We start from the raw sequence: 16,069 nt of genomic DNA, 5'->3' as shown, positions 1-16,069 counted from the left end.
TCGTTTCTGAGCAGACGGCTATCGGCAGCAGTTCGACTGAGCCAAGCCAGCATCAGCAGAACGAATACTGGCGCGGCCGGGTACTAGTTGGTAACTCTCTCGCATGAGTAGTGGCGCAAACGGTGCACTAGACTGCAGGCGGATGCAAGTCAGAGAAGCCGAGAAGGGTTGGGCAAATGGGCGAGAAGATTATTACTCGCGGCGAGCGTCGCCCACAATTGCCTCGATCGCAAGAGACTTCAGTCATCGAGCCAGGCCTGATTGGATGCGGCCGAATGCCTAAGAATCCATCGAACAAGTGGAACAAGTGGCGGTCTGCGCCAGAAAAAGGCCCTCCAAGCCCTCCAAAAAGGCCAGACCATCATCACTGCCTCAACTTGTTCAACACCCGTGACAAAGGTGAATGAGACCACTGAAAAGTAAACTATTTGTACAACTTCTTGTCTTGTTGGCTGCGGACAGCGCCATTGTTCTGTACAAGTATTGTTCTCCCTGGCACCCTCAGACCATCTTCATCGAGATCTCTGATTTTCCCGCAACCAACGACGCCAATCTCCACATGTTCCGGACCCGCGGTTCCAGTTGACTTGTTACGTTCCTAGGCTTCGCTCCCTTCCTTCGATCGAGCACACGAGCTCTTACCCTCCCCTTTGATCGTCATCTTCACCTCGTTGCGATTCACGCTTCGACTTGACTGCCGAACTGAAGTGAACCCTCACCCAAGACACTCAACTGCTACCCTTATAAACACAGGCACTCATGGCTGGCCCCGCCTCAGCCCGCTGCGTCCGCCTGACAAACCGAAACATGTGCAACGTCCACCTCCTCAGACTGTAGCAGAGTTTGTGGATAGGTTGAGAGAAAAGGAGAGACAAAGAGAGAAGGACGAGAAGAACACCATGGACTTCACTCTCGCACTCACCCATTTCTGCGAGGCGCATGGCCCCAAATCCGTTCTCTGTACACAAGTCCTTCCGCTGGAATGTGCACTATGCCTTCCACCGTCGCCTCCTCTAAGAGCGTCTTCATCCACCGAATCACTTACCACCCAGGTCCAGAATTCCTCCCTTGAATCCTCACAAGCCCTCCAGACACCGGCGACACTGAGAAAAACCGACACGAATTCCACCTGGCCTACCGACATTTCTGGCGCATCCACCGCGATCGACTCAGAAACAGAACCTGAAAGCCCTACCATCGAGAAGCACCCGCTCTTTCAGACAGTTGACCAGACACGGACGCTCTCGTCACAGTGGCGCTATGGTCGAAACCAGGACGATACCTGTGCCAGCTGCAGTTTCTCCATCCCCAAGTCAGTAGCCGAAAGGCTCCCTGCCGGCGCACCTGGTAGCAAGAGGGCGGATCATCAAAATCCCGTCAACACAGGGGCGCCAGTGCTTCGCTCAAGAGAATTTGTATGTCTACGAGAGAGGAAGAGAAGGAATAGCAGTTTTAATATCTCCGACGAGTCCAAACCCTCGTCCTACGGCTCATCGGTCACGTCATCTGACTCGTTCCATACGACATCGCATCCACAGTCTCATCGATCCGATGATTGCCACGATCACACGTTAACATACCTCACCGCGAAATCTCCCGCCGACCGTGAGAGCTATGCCCAACTACGTGCTTCGGTCATTCGAACTTTGTCGTGTGAACTCCTCCCACGAGGCATGTCAGACGGCCCTCTCTGCTTCGGTGATTCAAATACGGGCTACACCATTGCATATGTGTTTCGACTCACTGATCTCAAAGCTCGGGGCCGACGGCGGGCCTACGCTTTCCTCGCCCTAGCGGGGAAAGACGCCAGTCGCGCGTTTCAAGCTTGTCCCATGCTTTGGGAATCGTTCGCCCGGATGGCCAAGGGCATTGAGGCAGCAGCTCAGCAGCAACGCTGCAAAGAAGAAAAGGAGGCCGAGTCCCTGGACGTCAGTGGTAAATCGACCGCCAGGAATTACACTCCTGTGTCTTCCTTTTTGACGGCTCGGTCGGTTGACCCAGACGGTCACCCGCGGCGTGTTGGGCAAGCTACACCGCGTAGCTTAGCAGAGATTGTAGGCGACGAAAACATCTTTACTTTCCTGCACCAATATTTTGTCGCCATCCTGCGCTGTCTGGGCGAGCGCTTTGGTGGACCACCACTGGCCGAAAATCCCATGGTCTATCACTCTACGAGTGAAGAGTTACCCCGTTTCAGCAAAGCCGATGTTGTCCAGGCCAGAGACCACGGACACGGTACCAGTGTGGGACTCTCTGACTCGCAAAAGTCTGACAGGAGTCATCTCGAAAGGCTAAGAGACCAAGATACGACCCCAACACCACAGCTTTATCAGATGAGTTCTGGCAAGACCTGGCCTCTGCAACAATCACAGCAGCAAGGGACAGTTGAGCCAATCTCGATGGAGGGGAAAGACCACGGAAGCGAGGATTGCATATCAGATGTTGACCTTGCCAAATCGCAAGCCAGAAAAACCATCAGAGAAAAGGACAAGAACAAGTTGTTCGCCACTACCAATATGACTTTGAAGAAGCTAAACCCGCAATGTGCTGTGCCCATGGCCGTCACTGAGACGGCACAGCGACAGGTTGTCGTCTAGCATGAGTTGACAGACTGACAACTGTGCGGGAAGCACCGGTACGATGAAAAATCACCGACCGGGTAACGTACACTGGAGATGGAGATTTGATGAATACGAATTGGCCTCAAAACCTTATGATACCCATCACGACGGCCGAGCTGGGACAAAAGAGTCCCGACACTGATTCTCTGGTGCGTGATTTGCGCCCAGACAACGGGGAATGAATTCTTAGGGAGGATAATCCTCCCTCGCATGGTACGGAGCTAAAGGGATCTTACAAAGGGGGGTTGGTTGGTTGGGTGGGAGGGCGGCGGCAGCATTTTCGAGCAGAGTGCTCTTCTGCATATCGCGGCGAGATACAGGCGTCTTTTTCATGCCATGTCATGCTATGCCATGTGTCTTGTCTTTTTTTTTCCGTCTTAAGCAAGATGATACCACGATACATCGAGTTGAGCCTTGGAGTTATGGGTTGGTGGACAGATGGATGGATGGATGCATATGAGTGTGTGTACGTTATCGAGAGTTGTACGTCTACATACGTGACTGTGGACCTATCTTCTTCTATCTAGTAACTGTCGGTCCCCCTCCCTACAGAGAGAGGTACGGAGGTAACATGCGTACCGGATCTGTCTGTACCTGCAAGCCTGGGTGCCCAGCCTAGTCAGCTTCCTAGCTACTACTACATAAGTAGAGAAGATATAGTCGATCGATCTACGAAGTTTTTTTTTTTTTTCTTTTCTTGGGAGAAAGTGGTTGTCTTCGTCAGGGAAATGCTACACTATGCTGCACTATGCTGCATAATGCTACGCTGCGCTATACTATACTGTGTTGCAATTTATCATCTCACCTCGACTCACCTCACCTCACCTCCCCTAACCAGTCGAGTCGAGTCGAGTCGAGTAAAGTCGAGTACATCTTACGAGACTCCAAAGAAGACGTTTTTGGTACTCATTCATCGTTCGATCGTTGGGTATTGGGTTGTTGGGCATGATAACTCCCAATAGGTAGAAATCTGGTGATCTAATGATATACATGTGTGACATACACAAATCATACATTGACTCGACGTTATAAGACAGACATTGTCAAGAAAACACCGAAACGCCTACGCTCGTACAAGGTCATTGTCGTATCCCCATCAAAAAACTTTGCGACGCAAGGTGAAATCGCCATCGACTGCGAAAAAGATCGCTCACGCTCGGCCCGCTCAGTGCTGTCATCGTGCTCAGGGATACAAATATCCCTTCTCAAAATAGTTGCCATACATGTCCACCACTCCTGTTCGGCCCTTTGGCGTTGCATTTCTAATCACCTTGATCTCGCCCTTCCAGTGTCCTTCGACAAACTTCATATCGAGGTCGTTAATCTCACCATGAGTCGAGCTACTAGAGGGGGTATGGTTCCCTTGGTTGGCCGCTGAATCGCCATTTGTGTGGGTATGTGCGTACGCGAGTGATCCTGGCCCAGCTCCGTGGTCAAAACCATATCCGTAACCTCTCGGTGCAGATGACGGATTTCCATGTCCATTGCTTTGGCTGGTCATACTATTCGATCGGCCCGCGACACCGCCTCCACGAGTCATTCGATATCGCGCCAATTCGTCTTCGTAGGCCTTCTTTCGCTCTTTTCGCCACGCCGCGACGTCGGCGATGACATCCACTTTCTCCTCTTCTGGTGGCTGCACGGGGTTGGAAGTCGGCGGAAGCATCGAATCTCTCGACGGTGGACGCAACCTGCCATTCATAAACTTGGGTGACACCGGGGCGCCTTGCATCTCGTTCAAGACACTCCGCACGGCGCCATTTCGCTGAGATTCATTCGAGCTTCTGCGATTCCGACCCAATGGCAGGTTTCTCGGACTTCGTATTGTCCCAGTAGATCCGCCATAGTTCATCATGAATGGGGACAACGTCCCATACCCATGGAGACTACCGTGTGGACTGCTCGAGCCACTTTCCGGCGGGTTGTCTTCGGGGCCCAGCAGAATTTTGTCGTCAAAATGGGCAGTAGGGAAGTATTTCTCCGGGTCATGCTGGTAGATCCCGCACTCGTCCTGTTCTTCCCCTTCTTCTCCAAAGAAGCTAAAGTCGTTTTCAGCGGCCGACCAAAGGTTCTCACTATCCCTGTCCCCTGTTGAGGATTTACTCATGCTAATACGCTGACGAGAATGTTGCCACCTTCGCTGCTCGCCCGCAAGCGGATTGGTGGGTTCCTCCATTTCGAGGATGATTGTGCGGAGTGCGAAGAGCGACCGTGCATGTTCCAGTTCGGCGATATGGCGCGCCCGACCGGGTGGGAGAGAATAATCCGTCCGCGCGAGGAGGCGAGCAAGAGCAGCTTCGTCGGCGCAAGCAGAGATGAACGCCTTAATTGCAGGAATGACCGGAGAGGATTTTGGCACTGTTGTAGGCACATCGGTAAGGATCAACGTTCTCAGATTGGGAAGCACGGCGGGATGGAGACTGGTCAGATTCTGCACTGTGATTTTGGGGATATCTGATCCTGTGTGGGTCGTTCTGGATGACAATCCCGGAGGCCTCTTCGCCAAGAGTGCTTCTATCCGAGCCTGGCGATGATGCAATGCAGCAGGAGTTGTGGAGAGAGAGGTATTCGGTTGTGACGGCGGAGCTACCGCGGGCGGTGGGTGAGCATCCCCTGTCTTGGTAGGAGTCGACGTTGGTGCAGCCTTGGTCTTCGGGGTAGATGGCAGGACCAGAGGTTGAAAGGCCATGGTGTTAGGGTGAGGCGTCATAGGAGACACCGGGGAAAGGATTGATTTCGTTGTGCTGTGCGTTCCGGTCTCGTCAGAAATCTCGGAATCAACCACCGTCGCACGATCTTCGTTCTCGGCATCGTCCCCTGCACCATTGACGACCTCTGGAGCATAAGGACCTTCGCCTCTGATCGGACTGTGAGTTTCAACAAGAGGGCTTGCTGCCTGAGGCTTCTCTCCAATTGGAGGGCTAAGGGCAAAATATATCACGTCGCCGATCAGTTCTGCTCGTGGTGGTGCTGGAGTGGCATCCAACTCGAAAATCTGATCCGGAACTGGCATCTCCACCGCGTAATGGGCTGGGGCCGGGGCCTCGACTATCTGTCTCTCACGAGACGGAAGCTCTGCAGCCAGGGGCTCAGACCCTGCAAGTTCGATCGATGAGGCTTTTGGTTTGACCACCGTCGGGCCGGGATCGAACTTTGCAGTGACCAATGTATGGTCAACACGTAGGTAGGTCAAGTTCTTGCTGGCAGATCTTGCCAGCACCGGGATAAGCTTCTCTGCGCCTGGGAAGCGGACTTCATCAATATAACCTGTAGGCGAAGAAAGCGATTGAGTCCGTGCGATAGTCTTGACCGTGTCAACTGAACCGCCATCCAGAATGTGGAGGCGTTCCGACTTCAGGAGGCTTGATAAGCCCTCGACAGACAAGCGATTTCCTGAAATGTAGAGGTGGGTCAAGCCTCGGTGAGGAATGTCTTCAAAGGCTAGTCTTCCCGTGAGTGGTTTGGTCAGTTGCTTGAGCAACTCATGGTCGAGTTCTTCACTCCGAAGGGTGTCCAGACTGAAAAAGTCCGGTCCCGGAGCCATACCGACCGGCCAATCTTCAACATTGAGGTGTCTTGATTGTGCGGCGTCTGGAGACAGAAAACATGCTTGCATCAATGATCGCACGGCCATGTCAGTCAAAAGGTTGTCCCGAAGGTCGAGCAAACGAACGCGAATCCCGATCGCATTGGCCAGGACCTCGGCCTCTCCATCTTTAAGCCCAACACCCCGCAACTTCAAGACCTGAAGATCTGGCAGGTATGATAGCGCAATTAGAACTGCAGCATCCCGTGCGGGTGATGTGTAGGACAGATCGAGATAAACTAAACTGGGAAATCTCGGCAGCGCATTCGCCAGGGAGGAAGACGTAGTGTTCGGCTCGCTGGAGGCCAGTAACAGTTTCAGTCCGTATGTGGGAAATATCTCTGCTTCTTCGTTTGACAATCTTCTGCCAGCGCTTGGAAATCTCAAAGCATTGAGACTGTGGTGGTCAAAGAAGGGCAACTTCGTGACAATGAGGCTTTGGAGGTTGGGAAGGAATTCGAGGACGTCGCGCAACCAAGTGGGGTTCGGACCGCCATAGATCTCGCTAAGAGCAGGCGGAAGATGTAGCGTATGAGTGAGGCTTCTGACGCTCAATCTTGCTTTTCGTAAGCTTCTCTTGAAGCGGGTGAGGGCGACGTAGACGGCATCATTCTCAATGCCAAAGTGGGAAGCAGGGTCACCCCAGAGGAATGGCACAAAGATAGCGTACCATTTCCGCGACACCAGACATGCTGAACACAGGTCGCTCGAGGAAATCCAGGGCGCGATAATGGTCCATGCTTCGCGACTGACTGCACTTTCGTAGGAAGGAGGAACATCGGGCTTCATGGCGGCAGAGAAGTGGTGTCAGTGCGTGTCATGGTGAGGAACGCACTGTTGTACTATAAATGGCCGAGGACAAGGGATTCGTGATGGCAGAGATGGACCTGGATATATACCAAGAAAGACCAAGACCTTGGAAATCGCGGCGTAAGTGTACAAAGTGTCGAGAGCGCAGTTTGAATGGATGTCGAGGGACTGCGCAATGTGGTGGTGGAGGCTCCACACGTTGCACTGGATTGTATCATCGGATGCTCTGGTCTGGGTGACTGCGGGCACGTGCATGGTTTCTAGAAGGCATCCAGGCGAGGGGAGGCATGGGAGGACGCCTGATGGGAGCCTAGAAATGGACTAGCCGTGACTAGCCAACTACCAGTGCGGGAGAGTTCCAGGGCCACAGAGCTGGGCACCAATGACCCCCGGGAGATGCCTCGGATGCCCTTTATCCAGGGAAAACTTAGGGGGCACATCATTGCCAACTACGATACAGGCACAAGGCACTGCAACAGGGCTTGGGTCATCTCAACTGTAGATCGCTGAGTCCTCGCGGCTGTGACGGCTCTTGACAGATCTCCACGGTCTTTGACTGCGCCATATGCGAATACGATCATAGCGAGGCCATGGTACACGGATCTTTACGACAATAGGTGGTGGAACTGCAACTTTTTATTTCCCTATATCATTTGCAGGCCCAGGCAAAATTCAGGTGCACCAAGTCACTGGGTACCTTTCCAGCCTCGTTAAAACTGTCCAAAACCATCCCAACGAATCCATGCCGTGCTGTACAAGAAGGGCGCCCTATCGCGTTTCGGCCGCCGTCTGAATGATGGAAATCAGCAAGGACTTCTTAGAGTCCCCGGGTATCAATATCGTCCGTTTACATCACATAGAGGAGGTCGGTGTCTATAGAAACACATAGTTAGTAAAGAGTAAATTGTGAAACAGAGGGATGGTAAATGTAGACTTACTCAGTGGGTGTGAACAACTCAACTGAGGCTTCTGCGTATATTTTGAAGCCAGTTCATCTCGGATGCTGTTCAACAGTTGCACGTAGCTCTGGTGGGGATTCTTCTTCAATGACGTGACAAAAGCCCAGCTCATGGCGCCAGTGGCTTCACCTCCAATGTTGGCGTCCTGGCTAGTCTGGGTGTCTTTGCTGCCAGACCACATGATCACGTCGGCAGGGCTAGTTTTGGTCTGCTTATTTCGTTCATACACGGCATTTCCAGACGTTGCCTTTTTGAAGAGCCCCATCGCTGATGAGGCCATGCCGCTCAAGTCGCCACGAGCATATGACGAAACAATTGACAACAGGCCCTGGCCAGCTTCCTTTGCCAAGTTGGGTTCTTTGAGGACACCTTGAGTCGAGTAGATATATGGAAGATCGAGGGCAGATCCGGAGTGACATGAGTCGAAAATGGCGGTGAGCCGGACGCCAGGTTGTAATGGTTTGACCATGATACGATGCATCTCATCGTCCACTATATGACCTGCCGTCCGGAAATCGACAGGATAGATGACCTCGTCGTAGCCGTCTTCTTCGTCTCCGTCCAGGTCGGGGGTCTGGCCGCCATGACCGCTATAGTGGAAGAACAGAGAGTCATTGGGTCGTGCATCTTTCACCAACCAGTGCATAGCTCGGAGTATATTTGCTTTTGTGGGCTGTGACATCGGATTCTGCTGGTCGTCGGTCAATATCACCATGTCTTCTCTGGCGTAGCCAAAGTTCTGGTTCAAATAGGTCGACATGTTCTTGACATCGTTGATGCATCCTCGGAGTTGACCCCTCTGACCAAAGTAATTGATGCCTATCAGCAGGGCCTTGCGTTTTCCCGTGCAGTTGGAATACTGGAAGCTATAGCCAGGGGGGGCTCCGTGACCGAATTGTTGTGGTGCTGTGGGTGGTGGAGGAGGGGCTTGGTGGTTGCCTTGCGGGTAGGAATTACTGGGATAAGAAGGTACAGCTGGTCGAGGAGCACCTGCACCTGGTAAGCAATGTGAATTCCCGTGAGAGTATGGACAAGATATACCTGCATAGCCATTTGGCGGAGGAGGAGATCCATACCCACCATATCCGGCTTGTTGTGGAGGAGGATTGTTGTAGCCGTAAGGCGCTACCTGTGGTGGAGGTTGACCATAACCACCAGGGGCTCCATAACCTTGAGGAGGATATGGCTGAGGAGAGTGTGATTGAGGAGGATATCCTTGAGAGTAGCCTTGGGAGGGATATGGTTGTGGTGAGTGTGATTGCTGAGGGTAGCCGTAGCCACCATGCTGTTGCGCACCGTAGCCGCCAGAGCCAGGATAGTAGGACATGGCTGCTACCGCTGGATAAGTGAGATGGCGAGAATGATAAGTCGTCGTATGAATGCCGATCGTGGTCCGAAAGGTGACTTTGTAGGGGAAAGATACAGTCGACAATCGAGAAGCAGATGTTTGGGGCGGTTTGTAAGACGAATTTGAGGTTCACGATCGACTTGGGCCACGGTCCGGTGGTCGGGGACTCGTCCTTAGTCTATCGAAAAGGTGGAGCGGGGGGCACGGGGGGTTGACGTGTGCGTGTTCGTATTAGCCGAGTCAAACACGCGAGGGAGGGTCACCAGGGTCAACAAGAGCTGACGGGCACTGAACAAGATATTGATGTAAAAGTCAAAGGTGGGTGCTGGATCAAGTCAGCTGAAGATGCGCAAGTGGGCAGTGTGGTTAATGAGCTCGAAGGTTCGACCAGGTTACGCGCCCTGCCTGCACATCCACTGCCACCGATGCTCTACTCTCTTTCTCCATGTTTCCCTGTTCAATTGTCATCGGCGCCAGAAGCTGCCCGAACTACGAGTGGTCTAAGTAGTAGCTGACGAATGTTTCGGCTCCGGTCCCTTTCCCTTTGCCTCCTCTGAATCCGGCTCACTGACCATCTCTGCCACTTCGGTTGGTGGGGATTTGGGCCTTTGGCCAGGGTGCGAATTCGACGAGTCCAGCCCGCGCCGACCACCTTTCCACCTAGTACCAGTTAGCATCAGCCACCCGATCGAGCAGGCGTTGTCCACACGAACGTGAATGATTCCTGAAACAACCTGCATGCACCGAAAGTTATCCCTGGGCCCCTGCAGCTGGCAACATCGAATCAGTATGTCCAGGGAGTTTCAATGGCCCACGATGACCTTACAAGCACCCCAGGCTTGAGCCCTGGCGATACGCGATGCCTCAAAACAATCTGGCATTCTTGCTAGAGTTGAGAAATATGGTGGCCAAGTACGCTCAGGGTGATCACATTTGATGCCATCCATTCGAGCATCATCTGTACATTGCGCACACCATTCCAATGCCAGAAAGGGACTCTTGGTCGAATCTGAATAGTGGTCCACGTGGCAAACATCCTTTCCCACGAGGCCTACGCAGATGCAGCATTAGTGAATGCATGAGGGAAAAGTCGTTGTTGACTACAGCTCAAAGGTCTTTTCTTGCGTTCACGATCAGCCCGCCACAAATGGTGATCTGTTGTACACTTTTCTTTGATTGGCTTTACAGCCCAGGGCTGAAGGGTCTGCGGTCAGCTTCTCTGCAGCTCCCATCAATCATGAAGCCTCTGTCACCTGCAATACGGGCTCCTACTCAAATCAGGCTTTGACCGTTTTCTCTGATCGTCCAACGCCAGCACGGAACAGATGCAGTGCGGCTGCATTGGGAAGCTGCAGCCTTCACCGATCATATCTCCGCACAATTTGGTGCACCCGGTTCAAAGGAACCGCCCAATGAGGCGGTATCCCTTCCTAACTTTACCAATGCCAGTCTACTTGAGTTCTTGTTTGGGCACTGCCAGCCTCAAAGGTCACGAGAGACGACACCAAAGCCTCGATGGGATCGGCATCCCCGCGAAGATCACTAACGCTTAGCCACAGCTTGATCCTGTGCAAAGTTCAATTTGTGGCTGGTGAGAGATCTAGTTCCGTCCACACGTGTGGGTGTACAATCCAAGTACGAGGTAAGATTACCTTTCTCTCGAGTCCAACGATGCTCTTGAGGGATGGACTGTTGCGAGATTAGGGCAACGGCAAAACCTTTCGTCACATCTACCATGTGGATCAGAACGGAGCGGCTGCCGATACGATGAACGGACAAAAGTACCGAGTACAGGAGACCCCTATACTTCGCTTATTGAAGCCGCCTCGTCCGCGCAAGATGGCAGGGTGGCAGCTGGGTGGGTAGAAGGTAGACTACTGTGTTCATATCGCGATCTTGAGGTATCAACCCCTGGGTATTACGTTCTACCACGTGTGTATGTGATCCTGAGGCGGCGATTCGTCGCTAGATCACTATCCGTTATACTGCCTGCCTTTGCGAACTTTCTTCAGGTACCCAACTATTCTATGCCATTGTACATCAACCGCTCATAGGCATGACATCTTTTGGGAACAATGCCTTTCGCGAAACAAACATGCTGAGCTCTGCTTTGTCGAGAGCAGTCACATATCTATCTCAGGTTTTTTGTTTGTAACACTTTGGTTTTTCGGGCATGTGCTTCCGCCGTGCTGTGCTTTGTTGTGCTGTGTTGGAAAGGAGCAACACATGCATGCTGCTGCCAATACCGAGATAGGTCAGGTAGACAGACCGAGACTCGGATCAGCCAGATGGCGCATATCTTGATCTTGAAAATTCGTTTGGTGATGGCGGTCCATCGTGCCCAGTTGTCGAGAGAAGTCGGACTTTAGTTCGTATCATGCGTAGACTCCTTTTATTTTTCATTCCTCATAGGTAGTAGTAGTAGTCATGTCTTCTTCGCCGCGGGTCTGTATGCATGCATGGACCGTTCTTGCAAATGCCTCCCTGCCTGCCTGCCTGCTTGCTTGATGGAGACACCCGATGAAACTGTAAACTCCTGTCGAATGCAGCCAGCCATAGCCATAGCCTAGACACGAAGGGATTCGGTCACCTTCTCGGCATCCCTCTTCCTCTTCCTCTTAATGCTCGCTGGGCGGCACCCGGCGGCAAGCCTCGCGCCGGAGCTTGGGGACCTTGACTCTCCTCGTTCTTGATGGTCTCGTCGACGCTGAGAATCAGGCATGCTGCCTCCACGGCGGCCGAGACGGCGTTGACCTTGACCAGCGCGGGCTCCCAGACAAAGGCGTCCATGTTGTTCCGTACGCCTTCGTGGTCAAAGTCCACACCGGCCCAGGTGTTTCCTTTTCGGTGTTCGACGCGCAGTCGGTTGAGGATATCGGTGGCGTCGAAACCTGCATTGTCGCACAGTTGGCGCGGTATGCACTCCAGGGCCTTTGCGAACGCCTTCACCACGGCCTGTTGCTTGTGCGGCACGTTCTTGTCGGCAAATCTGTGTAGGTAACCGGAAATCTCCATCTCGGTGGCGCCGCCGCCGGCAACGATGGTGTGGTTTTTCAGAGCGCGCTTGACAATCATGATGGCGTCGTGTAGCGACCGCTCAACCTCGGCGATGAACTGTTCGGCGCCACCTCTCAGGATCAACGTGCATGTCTTGGCTTCCGGACAGCGGCTGAACAGGTTATACCGCTCGCCGCCAATCTGGCGCTCTTCGAACAACCCACAGGTCCCCAAGTGAGCGGGCAGGATGTCGCTGCAAGTGCTCTGTGTGACGGCTCCTGTGGCCTGACATACACGCTCCAGATCGTCGGCGGCGACACGTCCTGCGCAGAATATGTCCCTATCAGCAAAATACTGCGTGGCCAGATCTCCGATAGGCAGCTTCGACAAGACCACCTTCGCGCCCGTCTTGTACAGTGCCTCCATCTTGTCATATATAATCTGCCACTCGGCGTCCACGATCGCTTGGTACTCCGAGACCTGGTCGATGCGCACCTCCGCGTTGTCTTTTTCTGCCTTGAGCTCGAGCTCGACGTTTAGACACACGATTTTCGGGTTCTTGAAGGATTTGGGTTGTTGTTCGAAGCCGGCGTAGGAAAAGGTCTTTTTGAAGGCCACACCGTCGACGAACAGAGAGTCTTCCAGTGCGCCGCCGGTGATTTTCTTGATGCCGATGAGTTTCTCGTTGAGGTCGTCTTGGTCGAGGCTTAGGACGGCATCGACAACCACTAGAATGGTGTTTCGTTAGTTAAGAGCCCACAAAATACTGCCCACTGATTGTGTTAAGGGGTAGCCCTCACTCTTGGTAAAGAAGCCCGAATTCCGATGAATGAGTTTACTGCTCATGGCCGTGGCGGCCAGTTTTCGGAGCGTCTCCCTCCTGTTTGCGCCGTCGTCCACACTCACGGCAATCTCCTTGATCTTGTTGATGGCCATCGCACTCGCCCTCCTCAGGCCCTTGACGATCGTCTGCGTCGACACACCCTGCTCGACCAACTCTTTGACCTCCTTGAGTATCTCCCCGGCCAGCACCACGACCGAGGTTGTCCCGTCGCCGACCTCCGCGTCCTGACTCCGCGCGATGTCCGTCAAGATCCTGGCGGCCGGGTGCACGATGTCGAGCAGGCGCATGACCGTGGCGCCGTCGTTGGTGATGGTCTGCTTTCCATTCGCATCGACGAGGAGCAGGTCGCCGCCGTAGGGACCCAGGGTGCTTTTGATGGTGTTTTGCACCGCGAGACAGGCGTTGATGTTGGAAATCACCTGCGGCTTGCCTTGGGATGCGTCGGTGCCTGTGGGAATACAAACGCACCAGTGGTGTGAGTAATAGAACAGAACATTACAGAACGAATGGAATATGGTCCAAGCAAGTAATTGAGCAGGGGAAAGGGAGGTTTTTTTTTTTTTTAACTAACCTTCCTTGAGGACGATGATCGTGGGCGTTTGCCCGCCAAAAGCTGCTGCCATCTTGATCTCACAGAACTTGTCTTGACGGAGTTTCGTGGTAATTATTGCGCACTTCGCAACCCCTTCCAAAGACGTTTTCTGGGAGTGTGGAGGAACTTTTTGAATTTCATGGTCGACGGAGCATTGGTGCCCAGATGCGCAGTTTTTTGTACGGTGGAGCATTTATTCCTAGCGTCCCCCCCCCCCTTCTCAACTACCAATTCTGGATGGTTTCATTTCACTATTAATTTAATACTGCACACGCCAGACCCAACACGACAGTTTGGTAATGTCCCTCTCTGCTTCCAATTTGTCTGCATCATATATTGGAACCTGTACATGTATATGTGTTCTATTGTCGTTACTCAACCGACCGAGGCAACTCCAGGACTGCAGGGATTGAACTAAGGACTCGATATCGAATGGGAGGGGGGGAGGAGTATAGGTAGATGGTAGGTATACAGCAAGACAGGTATCACCCATGGGCAGATAGCTATATAACGTGCCCGAAAAAATAATCCCTCGGCATTCAAAGAAATATCACAGTCCTCCCTGCCTCCCATTCTTGATATTCTATCATCTTTTAGGGGGGGAGGGGAAGGGGGAGGTACATGAAGAGGGAGAAGAGAATGCCAGTCCCTCGATATCGAGTCCCCATTACTACTACTTGAACCTCGTACTGCCGAGTCCTACTCGTACCACCCGTGACTCGTGACCTACTCCAACCCTTCCTCAGGCCTCAGCGGCTTCGGCTGGTGGACCTGGACAATCTCCGGGCTGCGCACGGTAGGCATCTCGTGGGACTGCGTGCGAGTCGGATCTGAAGGTGGCGGAGGCGGAGGCGGGTAGAAAGGTATCGGGGTCATCCCCTGAGCTGTTTGCGCGCCGTGCATGGGGATAGGGTATGGTGATGAGTACCCTTGGTGGTGGTGTTGTTGCTGGTGGTGGTGGTGAGGTTGGTATTGCTGGTGTGACTGGCCCGGGATGACCACGGGGTAATACTGCTGGGGGGAGGGGATCGGAGCTGTCGCGGCGTAGTAGTAGTTCGGATATTCTGGGTGGCTGGGGAGTTGCTGGGGAGGCACAGGTGCAGGAGGAGGCAGGGGCGGCGGCGTGCTGTACTGCGACGATGAGTGCAGTTGGTCGCTCGGCGATCCGACGCGGCTGGTCGTCGAGCCTGGCGAGCCCACCGCCGTGGTCGAGTATTTCTCGTTCATCACGTACCCGTGCTGTTGCGGCGAGGTGGGACTGAACGGCTGCGCGGCGCCGGGGATGGGTGTCGTCGCCGCCGTAGACGCCGCGGTGTTGTTGGGGTTATTGTCACTTTGTTCGTTGATAACCTTGTTCTTACGCCGTCGTATGCAGCACCACGCCAGCGCGATCACCAATACCAGGCCGCCAGTGCCTCCGACGGCGCCGCCCACAATCGCGCCAGTGTCGGTCTTGTTGCCCGGCGGATGCGAGGGCGTTGGTTTCGGGGCCGGAGGCGTCGTGGTCGCTGCAGGAAGGGCACGCGTCGGCGTACGGGCGGCGACGACGGCTTTCTCGCTGAAATACACTGACAAGCGGTCGTCGTCCCAGCCAGACACTGGTGCTTTCTTGATAGCTCCGCCTTCAGGTCTGTTCTCCACCAAGGCCCAATAAAAGATCAGTCTCTCTTCATATGGCTAGTTTACCAGGCCCTCCTCACAGGGGTAAAGGTGTCGAAGACGACGACCGACAAAAAAAAAAGACAACTTACGTTCCACCCGCAACTTGCAGGATCGCTGGGGGCACAAAGTAATCCGTCAGGTTTGGCAGGTAAGGGTACCATTTGGCGTTGGTGCTGTCGTACTGGCCCAAATTCAGGTTATGCTGGCCCTGGATGGCGGGCACGTCGCACGCCGTCGTGTTGGTGAAGTTGCCGCCCATGACTATCATCTGGCCGCGGTCAATCACATTGCAGGTGAGCATGCCGTGCGGTGACCCTGGGCCTGGGCTGTCGGGATACCATTTGATCCATTCGAAAGTCGGCATTGTCAAGATGTAGACATCGTCGAAGCCCTAAAAAAGAACTTTAGAGAAAGACAGAGGACGGGAACACAAGCGAGAAGGAAGGAAGAACAGGAAGGGAATATATCTCATGCTTACTGTCGTGTTCTCTCCAAACCCAAAACCGCCATATAGGTAACTAACCGGCAAGAGAACGTCAGCAATCTGGTATGTATACTCAACGAGTAACAAACTCACATGTTGTACGAAGATTGGTCATCCGCCCAAGTCGCGCCGCCACAGAATTTGCGTCTCATTTCCGGAATGGTAC

The 16,069-nt window shown here is 53.4% G+C and overlaps 5 protein-coding genes across 5 annotated transcripts; 1 reads left to right on the top strand and 4 right to left on the bottom strand.

Moving 5' to 3' along the window:
* Positions 1–899: 899 nt before the first annotated feature.
* On the top strand, positions 900–2,597 carry AYO21_06984 (hypothetical protein; the record flags this gene model as incomplete). Its single annotated transcript, XM_022656942.1, has 1 exon — positions 900–2,597. The coding sequence occupies one exon, from the start codon at positions 900–902 to the stop codon at positions 2,595–2,597; it is 1,698 nt and encodes a 565-aa protein (XP_022510741.1).
* A 1,207-nt stretch (positions 2,598–3,804) lies between these two features.
* Positions 3,805–6,996, bottom strand: AYO21_06983 (hypothetical protein; the record flags this gene model as incomplete). The annotated part of the gene is made up of 1 exon (XM_022656941.1): positions 3,805–6,996. One exon carries the CDS (start codon positions 6,994–6,996, stop codon positions 3,805–3,807), a length of 3,192 nt encoding a protein of 1,063 aa, XP_022510740.1.
* Positions 6,997–7,864: 868 nt separating this feature from the next.
* On the bottom strand, positions 7,865–9,303 carry AYO21_06982 (metacaspase-1A; the record flags this gene model as incomplete). Its single annotated transcript, XM_022656940.1, has 3 exons — positions 7,865–7,890; positions 7,956–8,966; positions 9,018–9,303. 3 exons carry the CDS (start codon positions 9,301–9,303, stop codon positions 7,865–7,867), a joined length of 1,323 nt encoding a protein of 440 aa, XP_022510739.1.
* Positions 9,304–11,910: 2,607 nt separating this feature from the next.
* AYO21_06981 (T-complex protein 1, eta subunit) lies at positions 11,911–13,788 on the bottom strand (the record flags this gene model as incomplete). Its single annotated transcript, XM_022656939.1, has 3 exons — positions 11,911–13,049; positions 13,122–13,613; positions 13,737–13,788. The coding sequence occupies 3 exons, from the start codon at positions 13,786–13,788 to the stop codon at positions 11,911–11,913; spliced, it is 1,683 nt and encodes a 560-aa protein (XP_022510738.1).
* Positions 13,789–14,483: 695 nt separating this feature from the next.
* On the bottom strand, positions 14,484–16,055 carry AYO21_06980 (hypothetical protein; the record flags this gene model as incomplete). Its single annotated transcript, XM_022656938.1, has 4 exons — positions 14,484–15,387; positions 15,509–15,810; positions 15,898–15,937; positions 15,997–16,055. 4 exons carry the CDS (start codon positions 16,053–16,055, stop codon positions 14,484–14,486), a joined length of 1,305 nt encoding a protein of 434 aa, XP_022510737.1.
* Between the last annotated feature and the right edge of the window lie 14 nt (positions 16,056–16,069).

This window comes from Fonsecaea monophora (assembly GCF_001642475.1).
Source record: "Fonsecaea monophora strain CBS 269.37 chromosome Unknown Scaff51, whole genome shotgun sequence".
Classification (NCBI taxonomy): domain Eukaryota; kingdom Fungi; phylum Ascomycota; class Eurotiomycetes; order Chaetothyriales; family Herpotrichiellaceae; genus Fonsecaea; species Fonsecaea monophora.
Note: the sequence above shows the minus strand (reverse complement) of the source record. Positions and strands in the feature narration are given on the sequence as shown.